Here is a 16,731-nt window from a genome sequence, read left to right on the forward strand (position 1 = left end):
GGAGAATATTATGGTCAGCTATGTCAAAGGCTGCAGACAGGGCAAGACAAACAAGGAGAGATAGTTTGTCACAGTTACATAGGATGTCATCTGTGAATGTTACAGGAACCATTTTGGCACTGTGGCTGGGGAGGAAATCTGATTGGACGGATACAGACAGATTTCCAGGAAAGTACTGGATGAGCAGAAATTTCCTCCAATTAAATATTGGGAAAACCAAAGCCAATGACCTGCTGCAAACTCTGTTTCTTAGACACTGACTCCATCCCTCTCCCTGGCAGCTCTCTGAGATTGAGACTAGACTGTTCACAACCTGTGTTTTAAATATGGCCTAAAGGTAAGGTTACAACTACATATCTGCACCATCACCAAAGCAATCTATTTCCATCTCTAACATTGCCCACTTTTTTTTATTCATTCATGAGATGCCGGTGTCGCTGGCTATGCCAGTGTTTACTGCCTGTCCCTGATTGCCCTTCAGAAGATGGTGGTGAGCAGCCTTCTTGAACCAGTGCAGTCCATGTGGTGTAGGTACACCCACAGTGCTGTTAGGGAGGAAGTTCCAGGATTTTGACTCAGTGATAGTGAAGGAATGGTGATATATTTCCAAGTCAGGGTTGTGTGTGGCTTGGAGGGGAACTTGCAGTTGGTGGTGTTCCCAACTGCCCTTCTAGGTGGTAGCTGTCATGGGTTTGAAAGGTGCTGCCTAAGGAGCCTTGGTGAGTTCCTGTAGTGCATCTTGTAGATGGTACACACCACTGCTTCCACTGTGCATCGGTGGTGAAGGGCCTGAACGTTGTGGTTGGGGTGCCAATCAAGTGGGTTGCTTTGTCTTGGATGGTGCTCAGATTCTTGAGTGTTATTGGAGCAGCACTCATCCATGCAAGTGGAGAATACTCCATCATACTCCTGACTTGTGCCTTGTAGATGGTGAACAGGCTTTGGGGAGTCAGGAAGTGAGTTACCCGCCGCAGAATTCCTAGCCTCTGATCTGCTCTTGTAGCCACAGTATTTATGTGGCTAATCCAGTTCAACTTCTGGTCAATGGTAATTCGCAGGATGTTGATAATGGGGGATTTAGCGATGGTAATGTCATTGAATGTCAAGGGGGCAATGGTCAGATGCTCTCTTGTTGGAGATAATCATTGCCTGGCACTCATAAGGTGTGAACAATTCTTGCCACTTGTCAGCCCAAGCCTGGATATTGTCTAGGTCTTGCTGCATTCAGACATAGATTGCTTCAGTATTTGAGGAGTTGCCAATTGTGCTGAACATTGTGCAGTCATCAGCAAACATCCCCACTTCCGATCTTATGATGGAAGGAAGATCATTGATGAAGCAGCTGAAGATGGTTGGGTCTAGGACAATACCCTGAGGAACTCCCGCGGTGATGTCTTGGAACTGAGATAATTGACCTCCAACAACTGCAGCTATTTTCCTTTGTGCTCTGTATGACTCCAACCAGCAAAGGGATTTCCCCAATTCTCACTGACTTGAGTTTTGAGAGGTACTCCTTGATGCCACATTCAGTCAAATGCTGCCTTGATGTCAAGGCCAGTCATTCTCACCTCAGCTCTTTTGTCCATATTTGAACCAAGGCTGTAATGAGGTCAGGAGCTGAATGGCCCTGGCAGAACCCAAATTGAGCATCAGTAAGCAGGTTATTGCTAAGCAAGTGCTGCTTGATAACACTGTTGATGACCCCTTTCACACTTTACTGATGAGCAAGGGTAGACTGATGGGGCGGGGGCGGTAATAAAACTAATGAGTTAACAGCGCAAATAGAGATAAATAGGTATGATTTGGTGGTGATTACTGAGAAATGGTTACAGGGAGAACAGGTTTGGGAGTTGAATATCCAAGGATACTCTGTTTCGGAAGGATAGGCAGGAAGGAAAAGGAGGTGGTACAGCTTTGTTAGTAAAGGAGAAGATCAGTGCTATTGTGAGGCACTGGAGAGCAAAACATAGAGTCAGTCTGAGTAGAAGTAAGAAATAGCAAATGAAAGAAGTCCCTGGCGGGTGTAATCTATAGGTCCCCAGGCAGTAGTTCAGCAGTAGACCACAGTATAAACCAAGAAATACTGGGTGCATGTAAGAAAGGCATGGTAACAATCATGGGTGATTTTAATATGCATATAGACTGGACTAATCAAATTGGCAAGGGTAGCCTCGAGGGAGAGTTCATAGAGTGCATTAGTAATTGTTTCTTAAAGCAATATGTTGTGGAACCAACCAGGGAGCCGGCTATTCTGGATTTGGTTTTGTGTAGTGAGAAGGGATTAATTAATGATCTCATAGTAAAGGATCCTCTAGGGAAGAGTGATCATAGCATGCTAGAATTTCAAGTTCAGTTTGAGAACGAGAAACTTTAGCCCCACACTAGTGTTCTGGATATAAACAAAGGTAACTACATGGGCAATGAGGGCAGATTTGGTCCTAGTGGACTAGGCAGGTAGGACAGCTGACAAACAGTGGCAGATATTTAAGGAGATATTCAATTCCTCCCAAGTAAAATATATTCCAAAGAGGGAAAAAGATGGTAGGAGGGGGGAAAAGCATCCATGGCTAAGCAAGGATGTTATAGATAACATAAAGGCAAAAGCTAAGGCATACCAAATTGCAAAGGTCAGTGGCAGGCTGGAAGATTGGGAAACTTTTAAAGATCAACGAAGGGTTACTAAAAAAATAATAAAAAGAGCAAAGGTAAATTATGAAAGACTAGCGCAAAATGTAAAAACTGATAGCAAAAGCTACAAAAGTATATAAAAGGAAAGAGAGTAGCTAAAGTGAATGTTGGTCCCTTGGCGGATGAGACTGGGGAGTTAACAGTGGGGAACGTAGAAATGGCAGAGACACTTAATCAATATTTTGCCTCAGTTTTCACAGTGGAGGAAACTGTTACCACCCATAAGACATAGCAGCAGAAATAAGGCCATTCGGCCCATCGAGTCTGCTCCACCATTCAATCATGGCTGATAAGTTTCTCAACCCCATTCTCCCGCCTTCTCCCCGTAACCTTTGATCCCCTTACCAATCAAGAACTTATCTATCTCGGTCTTAAATACACTCAATGACCTGGCTTCCGCAGCCTTCTGTGGCAATGAATTCCATAGATACACCCCAATAGTAACAGATTGATTCCAGAGATGTGGGGCTTGTCTTATGAGGAGAGATTGAGCAGTTTAGGCCTATACTCGCTAGAGTTTAGAAGGATGGAAGGAGATCTAATTGAGGTATATAAGATGTTAAAGGGGATAGACAAAGTAGACGTGAAATGGATGTTTCCCCTTCTGGGGCATTCTAGAATGAGAGGCCATAGTTTTAGGCTAAGGGGTGGTAGATTTAAATCAGAGATGAGGAGGAATTACTTTTCTCAAAAGGTCGTGAATCTGTGGAATTCACTACCTCAGAGTGCAGTGGATGCCAGGATGCTGAATAAATTTAAGGAGGAGATAGACAGATTTTTAATTCATAATGGGTTGAAAGGTTATGGGGACAGGGCGGGAAATTGGAGTAGAGGCCAAATTGAGATCAGTCATGATTGTATTGAATGGCGAGGCAGGCTCAAGGGGCTGGATAGCCTACTACTGCTCCTAGTTCTTATGTTCTAGATAGTGCAGAGGGTATAGAGGAGGAACTTAGAACAATTACCATCACTAGAGAAAAAGTATTGAGCAAACTATTGGGATTAAAGGGTGACAAGTCCCCAGGACCTGATGGCCTACATCCCAGGGTCTTAAAGGAAGTGGCAGCAGAGGTAATGGATGCATTGGCTATGATATTCAAAAATTCCCTGGATTTTGGAAAGGTTCCAGTGTATAAAACCCTTATTCAAAAAGGTGGGGGGGGAGCAGAAAGTAGGAAACTATAGACCAGTTAGTTTAACGTCTGTCAATGGGAAATTGTTGGCATCCATTATTAAGGAAGTAGGAATGGGGCATTTGGAAAGTCAAAATGCAATCCATCAGAGTCAGCATGGTTTTATGAAGAGTAAATCATGTTTGACTAATTTGCTAGAGTTCTTTGAAGATGTGACAAGCAAAGTGGATAATGGGGATCCTGTAGATGTAGTATATCTGGACTTCCAGAAGGCGTTTGATAAGGTGCCACACAAAAGATTAATACACAAGATATGATTACATGGAGTTAGGGGTAATATATTAGCTTGGATAGAGGATTGGTCAACCAACAGAAAGCAGGGGTGCCACAGGGTTCGGTCCTTGGGCCCCAACTATTTACAATCTATATTAATGATCTGGATTCAGGGATAGAAGGTACTATAGCTAAATTTGCAGATGACACCAAAACTGCGGGAAAGTAAGATGCAAAGAAGAAATAAGAAATTTACAAATGGATATGGACAGGTTAGGTGAATGGGCCAAAATTTGGCAGATGGTGTTTAACATGGCGACTTATTATTTAAAATGGAGAGAAACTTCAGAATGCTTCAACGCAGAGGGATCTGGGTGTCCTCGTGCATGAATCGCTGGAAGCTAGTATGCAGGTACAGCAGGTAATAAAGAAGGCAAATGGAATTTTGGCATTTATTGCTAAAGGAATAGAGTATAAAAATAGGGAAGTGTTGCAATTGTACTAGGCATTGGTAAGACTGCACCTGGAGTACTGTGCACAGTTTTGGTCCCCTTACTTGAGGAAGGATGTTGGAGGCGGTTCACTAGATTGATTCCAGAGATGTGGGTATTGTCTTATGAGGAGAGATTGAGCAGTTTAGGCCCATACCCGCTAAAGTTTAGAAGGATGAGAAGAGATCTAATTGAGGTATATAAGATGTTAAAGGGGATAGACAAAGTAGACGTGGAGCAGATGTTTCCCCTTCTGGGGCATTCTAGAACGAGAGGCCATAATTTTAGGCTAAGGGGTGGTAGATTTAAATCAGAGATGAAGAGGAATTACTTTTCTCAAAGGGTCATGAATCTGTGGAATTCACTACGTCAGAGTGCAGTGGTTGTCGGGATGCGGAATAAATTTATGCAGGAGATAGACAGATTTTTAATTAGTAACGGGTTGAAAGGTTATGGGGAGAGGGCAGGAAATTGGAGTTGAGGCTGAAATGAGATCAGCCATTATCGTATTGAATGGCGGGGCAGGCTCGAGGGGCTGAATTGCCTACTCCTGCTCCTAGTTCTTATGTAATTGGATGGGTTGGATTTGTCCTGCTTTTTGTGTAGGGCATACTTGGGCAATTTTCCACATTGCTAGGTAGATGCCAGTGTTGTAGCTGTATTGGAACAGCTTGGTTAGGGGAACAGCAAGTTCTGCAGCACAAGTCTTCAGTACTATTGCCAGAATGTTGACAGCACCCATAGTCTTTGCACTATCCAGTGCCTTCAGCAGTTTCTTGATATCACATGGAGTGAGTTGAATTGGCTGAAGACTGGCATCTGTGATACTGGGGGCTCTGGAGGAGGCAGAGATGGATCATGCACTTGGCACTTCTGGCTGAAGATCATTGCGAATGCTTCAGCCCTATCTTTGGAACTGATGTGCTGGGCTTCCCCTCCCCCCTCATTGAAGATGAGGATATTTGTGCAGCCTCCTCCTCCAGTGAGAGGTTACAGCTTTAATAATATGCCAATGACACTTCTTATTGCTGACTCTGAAGGGAAACTGCTAAAAATTTTGGATAGAGTGGAGTGAAACTGAGAAGGGTTGAGCATAAGAAAACAAAATGTCTAGCAGTGTCCAAAAAGAAAATCATATCAGAATAAAAGATCAGAGTGAAGAATGAAAAGGTCACACAGGTAGACAGATTTAGTTACCTAGGAAATACATTAACATTGGATGGAAAGTACGAGTATGACGAAGGATTGGAATGGCCAAAGCTGCAAGTCAATAAATGAAAAAAGATTATCAACTCAAAATTAGCAATGAAAACAAAGCTGAGAATCCTGGAATGCTACATCACATCAATTTTGACATACAGGAGTGAGTGTTGGATGATCAGTGAAGCAATGCAGAGAACAATCGAGGCTGCAGAGTTTTGGTTTTTGAGGCAAGTAAAATCTGAGATGAAAAGACTTCTGCTGACCAGAATCAGGAAAACAGTTGGAATTTCTTGGGCACATCATAAGAAATCATGACTTAGAAAGTCTAATGCCGATTGGAAAGATCGATGGTAAAGGAGATCAAGGTAGACAAAGAATGATAGTTTTAAAGAGCCACGCAAACCGGATGCACATACTGCCAACGAATGTGATCCATATCTCCAGAGCAAGATTAACATGGAGGTCCACAATCACCAATGCTCTCTCAGGCGTGGATCCTGACAAGAGAGATGTGCCTTTTACAGCCTTCAAATTTCACATGGTCATGCAACCAACGTCTGAACACAAAATGGTTCACAAAATAAGGTTCACTAGAGATAAATTTTGGGCTAAAAATTAGATTGCTACTGTTTTTAGGTGCTGGGGATTCGGCTGAGGGGGACTGTGATTAGCCCTACCTTGCTGAGGCAGGCAGCATGCAACTTTTTTGCTGCCTCATCTGAATGATTGTAGTGCTCATCTAAACATTATCTGCACTGCTGGCTGGCTGAATGCTCAACATGGGGCCTGACAGTTTGCTTGTCAAGCACCTGTTTCAGCTAGCCTACACCTCTTGAGTCAGCCTGCCTTCTTAAACGGTAACTGCACTCATCACACAAGAGATGCTACTGACTGCTTATAATGCAAGTGGATGTAAGCAGAAGGAAAACAAATCAAGCAACAGACCAGTTTCTTGAATGCAGCACTGAAGGCCTTAGTTAGGAAGTTGACAGAAGGAGAGAGGTCATATTTCCATGGAGGGGACAGGAGGCACTAAAGGAACACTCTGGGAAGGGAATTGGAGCAGGTGTCGAGGGAGGTCCTGAGGACGTGACGGCAGTGCAGCAAGAATTTCAATGATCTCACATGGTTAGGGTTTTAAATGACATCTACTATGCATGTTACTACCAACCTCTCACACTACTCAATGTATTACACCCCCATCACACTCATCAGCAGTACCTAGTAATCAGAACTCAGGCCCAACATACAGAAGCTCCCCCTCACCCACCCACCAAAGATGCTGGTTTTACACCCACCTCGTAGCTTTCACATACTTCCAGCAAACACATCACCCAAATACACTCACTAACATTCTTCCCTCTCATATGGACAAGGTGGCTCATAGTCACAGGGAACAGAGCAGAACCTGAAAGGAATAGGCATCCCTGGCGCACCTAAGCCTGCTTGAGAAAACTGCTCAGCATCATGACGCTACCTGTAACAGAGGCCACTGCATCCGTGCTGCCAAAAACATTCAGGATGAAGGCATGTTCTTGCCTTATTGCCGTTCTCAAATCTCACATCACCCTGCTATCTACATGAAGTGCAAGCTGCAGACCATGTAACCATGAACCAGTTGCTTTCCAATCCATCTCATTCCCTTTGCCCAACTGATTTACTGCTTTCAGCTAACCACAAACTACTGCCTGCTCAGCCACTGCAGCCTCATGAAGAAGAATGAAAACTGCATCATCTCATAATCTAATACTTAGAGCTACCAGCTCAAATACTGACCCCGCGCTTACCTTGCAGAGTAGTATAGATTGATAGGTTGGGATCTGCATGTCATTAGTCACTGGGCATGAGTGGGTAGCAGCCAGGTCTGAGGACAGGATAGTTCATCTTCCAGCTCCCGCTGGATGACAAGTTCTGCTACACAGGGCTCCAATGAGGAGTTTGATGGAGCCACTTACAGGAGTCCAGCTCCAGCTTGCCACAGGGCTTTGTGCAGAGCTGTAGCCAATCCTTTCCAGCATGCAAATGGTGGCCAATGCCTTGACAGCACTTGCAGCTAAGGTCTGAACTTCTATTTCAACACAGATGGAAACCACACAATGTCTTGGCGCTTTAGTGGAAACTCAGACTGAGGTCATGAGATCCATGCTTGGTATCATGCAGGCTCAGATTGCTGTCATCATAGCTGCAACATGCAGGATCCCTTAACCATCCATCAATCTGTCCTTCAACGGATTACTAGGATTGCTGAGGTGCAGCCCAGGGTAGTACCATGCCTTTTGGGTGCGCGAACCTCCTGTCCTCTATCTGGATGACAGCATTTGTGCTTCCACCATTGTTACACTGCCAGTGCCCTTGCTATCACCTCTCAGCAAGCCAGCCAGTTCAGGCCATTGCCACCTATAGACCCAGAGCCACTAAAAGCCAACCTGCAAGTCCAACTGCTGTTTCTGCCAATGAAAGATATTAGCCATCTACCTGCCACTGGGGTATCACTGCCAAGGAGCAATAGGACAAGCAAGGACACCGTAAAACAGGCACAAAAGGAATGCACGAGTGAATAGTTCCATATCGGTGGATGTGTGTCAGCTGTGGCTCAGCTGGTAGCACTCTCCTCTCTGAATCACAAGGTTTCAGATTCAAGTCCCACCCACCCCAGGACTTGAACAAAACAATAAGGGCTGACACACCAATGCAGCACCGAGGGAATGTTACACTGTTGGATAAGCTATATTTTGGATGAGACATTAAATCAAATCCATATATGCCTGTTTGAGTGGATGTAAAATATCCCAGGCACTATTTCAGAGAAGAGCAAGGGGAGTTATCAGCAGTGCCCTAGCTAATATTCGTCACTCAATCAACATCACAAAAATTGATAAACAAATTACCTGGTCCTTATCACATTGTTGCTTGTGGGAGTTTGCTGTGCCCAAATTGGTTGCTGCATTTTCTACATTCCAATAATGACTAAACTTTAAAAAGTACTTCATTGGCTGTAAAGCAGTTTGAGATGTCTGGTGGTCTTTAAAAGTACTATATAAATGCAACCCTTTCCTTCATGTGCTGTTGAATAAAATTATTTTTGAAAGGTTCTTGGTAGCTTTTGTTTCGGCATTTTGCCACAAGGATGCTGTGATAGGACGTAGCAGGTGGTTGGAAAAGTAGGGAATCGTGGAGCAATGGTAATGATAAGATCAGGTCTTCGGGGAAAAGGACTCTCAGTAGCTGCTCACGAGCAGCCCGTCTGGAATTAAGGAATCCTGATGTCTCCCCCTCCCTTCCTCCAAGGCGGTCTTTAGATGCCCGGTGGCAAGGGTTACAACCTCATGATTGTGATGTTGTGGAGGACATAGCTGACTACAAACTTGGACACGCACTCTGCTGAGTACTGGACAGCTTCACCCAAGTGGTTAAAACAACAGGATCATTACTTGACGTTGATGGTCTCTTCCACAATGTTTCTTGGGGCTGCATGGCTCTCTTTATAGGAGTGCACACAACAGAAAGCTCTTTCTGACTTCCCTGTCAGGATGCAGTAAACTCACAAAATCTCCTCCAAGTACAACCTCCTCCACATGACAGTCCTTCCATAAACATTGCAAAAACAAAATTTAGTCAAAATCACCTCACCTGCAAGTTGGATGCCGGGCCTTTAAATCATGCAGGTTGGTTACATTCATGTAACTGATTAAGTGTTTAGGACATGGGAATTGACTGGGCCTACATGGTTTAAATGGGCAGAACGTGCATCAAGTCAGTCTGAGGCTATTTGACATCACAATTTGCCCAGTGTTAAAGCTTCCAGCACACGCACAGCACAATAGGGCTTGCACATTTACGAGTGTGTGGCACTCCGCAGGCTGCCAGAAGCAGTGCACCCATTATTTTCAGCAACTCTGGCTTCCATAGTTTTGTCTCCAAAGTTGTTTATGAGTGGGTATGAGGCTGCCTTATTCTCTATATGCTCTTATTCTTGGTGGTTATGCTTGGAACTTGTTGAGTAGCCTAATAGATAAGTTGGTCCGTATAGCAGATGATGGCTTGCTATTGCAAGTTGATGCATCTTAGGCTACATATTGAAGGTTGTTAAAAAAAATACATAGATGCTACAATCATCAAGTTTGCACTTTTTTCTAAAGTGGAAGAAAATATTTGAATTTAGGATTTCAGTAACAAATGCATTCTACATCTGTGCTGATTTTCAGGGAGAACTAACTATCACAGCTGATATGGAAGATATTTCAAATTCCTTATTTTTGGACACAGTTCCATCAACATGGGCAGGCCTTGCCTACCCATCACTTTATACCTTAGGTGCTTGGTTTACTGATCTTCTCCTTCGTATCAGGGTGAGCCACAATAGCTTAACTGTACGTTCAGTTCGTAAATATTTGTGATATTCAAAGTACAAATTAAGAATATTTACAATGCATTACTATTCTCAAAGTTATCTCTCAAGCATTAATGTCATTAAATCCAACACCAGTGTTTAGGTTTCAAAATAACCAAGCCATCCTCAATTATTTCCAAAATGACAGATTCTTTAAGCATGCCAAGTTGATCATGCAGCCTTCTGCCCACAGTCACTTGAATACCTAAATAAATTTAGAATTCGTTCAGGCTTCTGAGGTTTGGAGTGAGCCAAAATTTCCTCTTCATATTTTTTGTGATCTATAAAGTGGCAAGAACATAATCTGCTCCTCTCTTGGCCTTTAATAATGTATAACAAATTTATCTCCCTTAGTATTGCGAGTCGAGAGTGGGGTCAGTGTTCCCTATAAGCTGTGCATGTGCACGGCTGTACAACAGCTTGAAAGGTGGCAACGAGGCTGTTCACAAGGTATTCCCTTTAAGATACCCCGCCTGCACAGCCAAGCAAGATAGTTTAACTGGATAGTGCATTCAAATGAACATACGCAGCAAAATAAAATAAGAGGGAAAATTGGGTGAGTGTCATTTTGCAGATAAAACATTAAGCAAAGATCCTGATCGCCTACTCAGGTGGAAACAAGAAATAATTTGAAGAGCAGGAAGTTCTCCTGATATTCTAGCCAACACTCCTTCCTCAACTAATACTATCAAAAGCAAATTATCTGCTCATTCAACTCATTATCTATTTAAAGTCCTTTCTCAGTGCAAACTGGCTATGTTAACAGTGAGCACACTTCAAAATTTAGATTTAAACTGCTTTGAGATATTTAAAATGTTATGACAACTCCCAAGAAACTAAAATTTGATTTAGCTTAGCAAAAGGGAGTTAAGAATACAAATCAGCAAATATGACAAAGGTAAAATATTACTGCTTTATTTTCTTTGCATATCAATGATCCATTAGATAGGTTGAATGAATAATGCAAACAACACGCAAGAGTAACTTTATTATTTGAGCTTGTAGTCTTACACATAAATAGAAAGAACAAACATGCATTTATATAGATAGCATCTTTCACATACTCAGGACATCCCAAGGTGCTTCATAGCCAATAAATTACTTTTGAGTTTTAGTCACTGTTGTTTTGTAAGTAAATATGGCATCCACTTTGTAAACAGTAAAGTCTCACAAAAACAGAAATGAACTAAAAGATTAGTTCATCTGTTTTTGTGATGCTGGCTGAGGGATAAATGCTCCTCTTTGAATAATGCCACAAAATATTTCATATTCTACTGAACAAGCTGGTAGGGCCTCATCTGAAAGATATCACCTCCAACAATATAACAATACCTCACTCAGTACAGTCTACATTATATGCTGGTATCCTACAATGTGGTCCAACACACAACCTGATTCAGAAACCACAGTGCTACCACTGGGCCAAGCGGACACTTTTACAAACATTATGAAATATGACAGACAGGAAAAGACCTACTCGTTCTTCCAGCCTGCCTGATACAGTTGTGATGCCTAGTGCACCACACTCCATGCAGAGCCAAGTAATCTTCTGGGAGATCTGAAAAACCAGACAAAATTCCAGACCAAAAATGTCTTTATGACACCCTTAGGCAAGCAAAACCCATCCAGCAGACCACCCTGATCAGCATGGCAAAGTACCTACCTTTTATTTGAGGTATTCTCCAAATAAACCAGAAACAGATCCATTCTCACTTGAAGCAAATCAGCATTAACCACACGAGCCAACAACCAGTTTGACAGGTTCACTATCCTCTGGGAAAAGAAGAATTTCAAAACCCAACTTAGTTCTTCCCTTAGGTAACTTGTAAGAAGAGTAAGGTCTGATCCTCCCTATCCTATTCAATGAAACAATTGAACTACACAAGTAAAATTTAGCCCCTTCAACATCTGACAAACCTGGATCACATCAGCCCCCAAGTCTATGCTTCTCTAAAATTTAAAGAGCCAACTTTCTGAGCTAATCTGAAAATACCTTAGTCTGGGAATTAATCTTGTCACACTCCTTCACACCTTTTACAAAGCCTTACAAAGCTGTCAGCCACCCATGTAAGGAGACTAGAACTGGCGGATGACTAAGGTACTTTGTTTTATCGTAAATTGTTCCATGAATACGTTCTAGCATACTATTCAAATTGTTCTAAAATGTATAGGGGGATAAATATTTAGCTGTAACTTTCTCACTTGTCTGTATTTATTTTTAGGAGTTGGAAGCATGGAGTACAGATTTTGCTTTGCCTAGTGCAGTGTGGCTTGGTGGTTTTTTCAATCCGCAGTCCTTCCTCACGGCTATAATGCAATCTATGGCCAGGAAAAATGAATGGCCACTGGATAAAATGTGTCTAGCTGTGGAAGTTACAAAAAAAAACAGAGAGGATATGACAAGTGCTCCCAGAGAAGGAGCCTACATCCATGGGCTATATATGGAAGGTAAAACATTTGCATGCATACGAACATCAATAACATCTTTACAAAAATATTCACTTTAGGTCAAAACATTTTATTGTTGAACTAAATACAGAAAAATCTGTTTACCGATCATGAGAATGTAAGGATACATAAATTTAAAAGAAAATTCTACAATCATCTTACAATTTGTTTTATTTGATTTTACCAAATTAGCACACTTTTAAAATATATAATAAATTGTTTACAAAGGTTCCTTAAATACAGAGACATCCATGAGTGACAATTCTTAGCCTTCATTATTTTTACTTTAAAAAAGTAAAGAAAATACAAATTTGTGGTAAAAGATTTTCCAGTTAAATTACCAATGTTTTATACGTTGAAAGGTGCACGCTGGGAAAAGATTGGTGGAATCATTACTGATGCACGACTGAAGGAACTTACACCAGCAATGCCAGTTGCATTTATCAAAGCCATTCCAGTGGATCGTCAAGAAACAAAAAATATTTATGAGTGCCCAGTGTATAAAACCCGCACCCGAGGTCCTACTTATGTTTGGACCTTTAACCTGAAAACAAAAGAGAAACGAGCTAAGTGGATCCTTGCAGGTGTAGCAGTATTACTACAAGTTTAAACTGTAAAGAAGTATAGCGTTATAACTGAAACCTCATTTAAAATGTTATGACAGATTGTTAAAAATCTCAATTGTGTCTTCTGAATAAATGTTACATGCTTAAAATTAAGAATCTAAGTGAAGTGCATATTTGATTTTATTCAAGCAGATATAATGCAAAAGGGGAGGTTCATGGAAAGCTTTGAAAGTTTAGACTTTGTAATATCAGTTGCAGTTTGTCTTCTTGCTCTTTTTACAATTCAATAAGTAGTTAATAAGTCAGAGATTGTCCTGAACGATTAAAATATGGTCCACAACTTCTATATTTGCATAAGCAAACTTCAATTCACAACAGAGCTAATCACTGAAGGCACAGCAGAGTAAAATTCCATCTTTACCACCCTGGAATTGGAAAGTTGGGCAGAGAGGTTCATATGCCCACAACAAGAGTTAATCATCAGTTCTGACATAAGAACTATTTTCTCCAAAAACAAAGTAGTGGTAGTAAATGAAGATGAGCTACTATTGTTATCTAAACTTTAAAAGGAGATGGGTGGATATGAACTAAACTGAAGTTTGTAATGTTAAGCAAATATTCTGCTGTTCCAGATCATCAGACCCTATGGCTAATATTAGATACATCCCTCAGAGGTTTGAGTCAGTTAATAGTAAAAGTGACCTACACCGGTAATTGGCATAGTGGCATTTTTGCATTCCTATAAATTATCAAGTTCCAGTATTTCTCACATTTCAGAAATCATGTTCTAACTCACGATACCCACAGAACCTCCAGGAAAGTTAAAGACTTTGCTATGCTGGATCTCTGCCATTTCCAGGGTTTTTTCAATGTCTTGTAAAGGCAGAACTTCTAGTCATTCCTTACCAGATAAATGAAGGACAGGGAGCAAGAACTCGTTAAGTCAGAAATTCCTATTCATGATGCTCAATTGAGATCCTGCCTGTATTTCCAAAATAAAAATTTTGGTGATTAGCCCCAGTTGTCAGGGAACCAAAGAGGACCAGGTGCTAGAAGGTCCAGCGAAAATTCCTCTCCTACTGTTGAAAGTAGATGATGTGGCCTCAGTGGGATGTGCCTGTCTATGCAAATAAGATGTCCACCTGCTGTCTGCACAAATTTTGATGGGGTGAGGACTGGAGGGATGTATAAGAATTATGCCTTGAGAAATTTTGGGCCCCAATATTGCACTTTAACAGCAAAATATGTAGTTTACATGGTATAATATTCCTGTCCTTTTATATTCCCCATGGGCCATCCACTAGTATCAGCTTCTGATGTTGTGATCAATAGAACTAATGTTAACAAATATGTATCCACTTAATACTCCCACTAGAAGGATGCAAATATTTTGTTGGGGACTTAAGAAAATAGGCTTCAAGCCTGCATTCTATTAAATCCAATATCATGAGATGGTTTCCTCCCTGTAACCCACCAGATGATGTACATTTGAAACATGCCTGATTTGAAACTTGCTAAACCTGATTCAATTTCTGAGTTAAGTTTGTTTTCAATGGGTTGGGCCAGGCCTGAATACAACCTGCGAATAAGTACTTACTCCAGATGAGGACTTCAAAAGCAGCAGCCAGGCTGCTCCCAGTGAGGCTCTGTTGCAAAGAACCAAAAAAGAAAATTTCCCTGAAATGGTGGAAGGATCTAAAATGGCTAGCCAGAAATTACAAATTCCTTTGTGTGGTCTTTTTCCTTTTAAGCCTAGAGCTCCCCACCAATCCCAGAGACTGCCAAGGAAATGTTCATCAAGCACAAAGGGAGAGACAAGACATGGCGGTCAGATTTCCAATGCCAGCACCCTGGAACTTGCTGTACATGGGGTTTTAGACATCTGCTCCACCATCTCAGTGCTCATTCCAAACAAAAAAATGCCATTCCCATTTGTTGTTTCTTTTCAAAACTGAAAGGCAGAAGGATAGGGCATGACATCATCCAATAAATACCCATCAGTAAGGGCCTTACATACAAATTATTTCCAAAACAGATACACAACTGCACGGGAGTATAAAAGCTACTTCCCACTAAGAGTAGGGTTAAATTGCTAGACCCATTTATCCACAGCAATAATGCACAAACATTCAAAGTTGCTCACGTATTCTTGATATTGTAACTGACTAGCCATTTTTGTTGTGCATTGCTTGTATCACTATGGCTAGAAAGAGCAAATGCTCTTAAGCTTATAAGCTTCTCTAGAGAGCAAATAAAGCACTTGCTAGAAGTTTATAAAAAGCACTGTATCAGGACCATTGTCATAGAGTCATTATAGCACTGAAAGAGGCCATTCAGCCCATTGGGTCCATGCTGGCTCTCTTTAGAGTAATCAGTCAGTCCTATTCCCCTGCCCTAACCCCTTAGCTCTGCAAGTTTGTTACCTCAAGCACCCATCCAATTTCCTTTTAAAATCATTGGCCAGGATTTTCTGCTCCCAGTGAGGGGAAAATCTCACGAAACCACAAAAATCGGTTTTATATGGCCATAAAACCGGTCATCAATGGTGGGTCACACTTCCCACTGCTGAACATTGGGAACGTCATTTTCATAGACTTGCAGGCAATTATAACTCCTGCTTGTCAGAATCATCTACCCACGCTGGATCATGAGGCCACGTCAGCATGACGCCGACGTGTTTCACAATGGTACATAAATGATGTGCACTTGGCGATCTGCACTTCGCTCCTCAATTTGAGGACCGTTCACCTGCCTTGTTTCGGGCAGCGCTCATGGTACTCAGTGCCAGGCTTTGCTGGCAGCACCACATCAGTTTCGGGGGGCTAACACAAATGTCTCAACCCACCAGACCAGCGGAAGGCAGGGGTGTCTTTTCAATGGCTGCAGGGCTTGGGTTTGCTTGGCGGGGGGGAGGGCTGACTTGCAGCAAATTCAGAGGCTGCAGGGCAAGGACTTCCTTGGGGGGGGGGGGGGGTAGTCCAAGGGTATGTGTGGGGTACCTGTTTAACAGTGCAACCGACCTCACAATATTGAGGGCTGAGTGGACACAGGGCATAGACACCTGTACCACAGAATATCCATGGGCTAACTAATGGATATGCACCACAAGAACAACAGGATCAAGGGATACAGGGGGAGGACTGAGAGGTCTATGTGGGAAGGTAATCTTAACGTTCACTTCCTCAGCAATCTAAGAGGGTTGTGGGAGGGGGGGGGTTGTGTTTCCATACTCGCACAGGAAGGGCCCAAGTTGGTCTGGCAGTAAGAGTGCACCACCATCTTCCTACCTGCTGCAAATGCGCAAATAAAATGTATAATGAGAACGAACCATGCTGCTGGGGGCTCTGCAGGCACTTTGAATGCCAGCAAACTGCACTGGGGGAGTTGGGGGGGGGGGGGGGGGGGGGGGGAGGTATGTTGGTGGTGGGGGGAACGATTAAAGGGCCATCCAACTGAACTGCACATTCCCACATGAACAGACAGGCATAGCTGAGAGATATTCATGATCTCTCCATGACATTGTGCAGGGATTCACCAAA

The 16,731-nt window shown here is 42.3% G+C and overlaps 2 protein-coding genes across 6 annotated transcripts in view; one reads left to right on the forward strand and one right to left on the reverse strand.

The window, feature by feature from the left end:
* LOC121293673 (dynein heavy chain 17, axonemal-like) overlaps nucleotides 1-13,260 on the forward strand; it is a 729,083-nt gene extending 715,823 nt beyond the window's left edge. Inside the window, exons 78-80 of the mRNA XM_041216840.1 lie at nucleotides 9,994-10,137; nucleotides 12,401-12,626; nucleotides 12,989-13,260. Coding sequence (XP_041072774.1) covers nucleotides 9,994-10,137; nucleotides 12,401-12,626; nucleotides 12,989-13,236 — 618 coding nt within the window. The 3' untranslated portion in view covers nucleotides 13,237-13,260. The remainder of the gene's footprint in view (nucleotides 1-9,993; nucleotides 10,138-12,400; nucleotides 12,627-12,988) is intronic.
* Nucleotides 12,676-16,731, reverse strand: part of LOC121293883 (CDP-diacylglycerol--glycerol-3-phosphate 3-phosphatidyltransferase, mitochondrial) — a 60,856-nt gene continuing 56,800 nt past the window's right edge. For all 5 annotated transcript variants that reach the window (XM_041217323.1, XM_041217321.1, XM_041217322.1 and 2 more), the window contains exon 8: nucleotides 12,676-13,170. The gene's annotated coding sequence lies outside the window, so the exon portion shown is untranslated. The remainder of the gene's footprint in view (nucleotides 13,171-16,731) is intronic.

The sequence above is a fragment of the Carcharodon carcharias genome, chromosome 22 (assembly GCF_017639515.1).
Source record: "Carcharodon carcharias isolate sCarCar2 chromosome 22, sCarCar2.pri, whole genome shotgun sequence".
NCBI lineage: Eukaryota > Metazoa > Chordata > Chondrichthyes > Lamniformes > Lamnidae > Carcharodon > Carcharodon carcharias.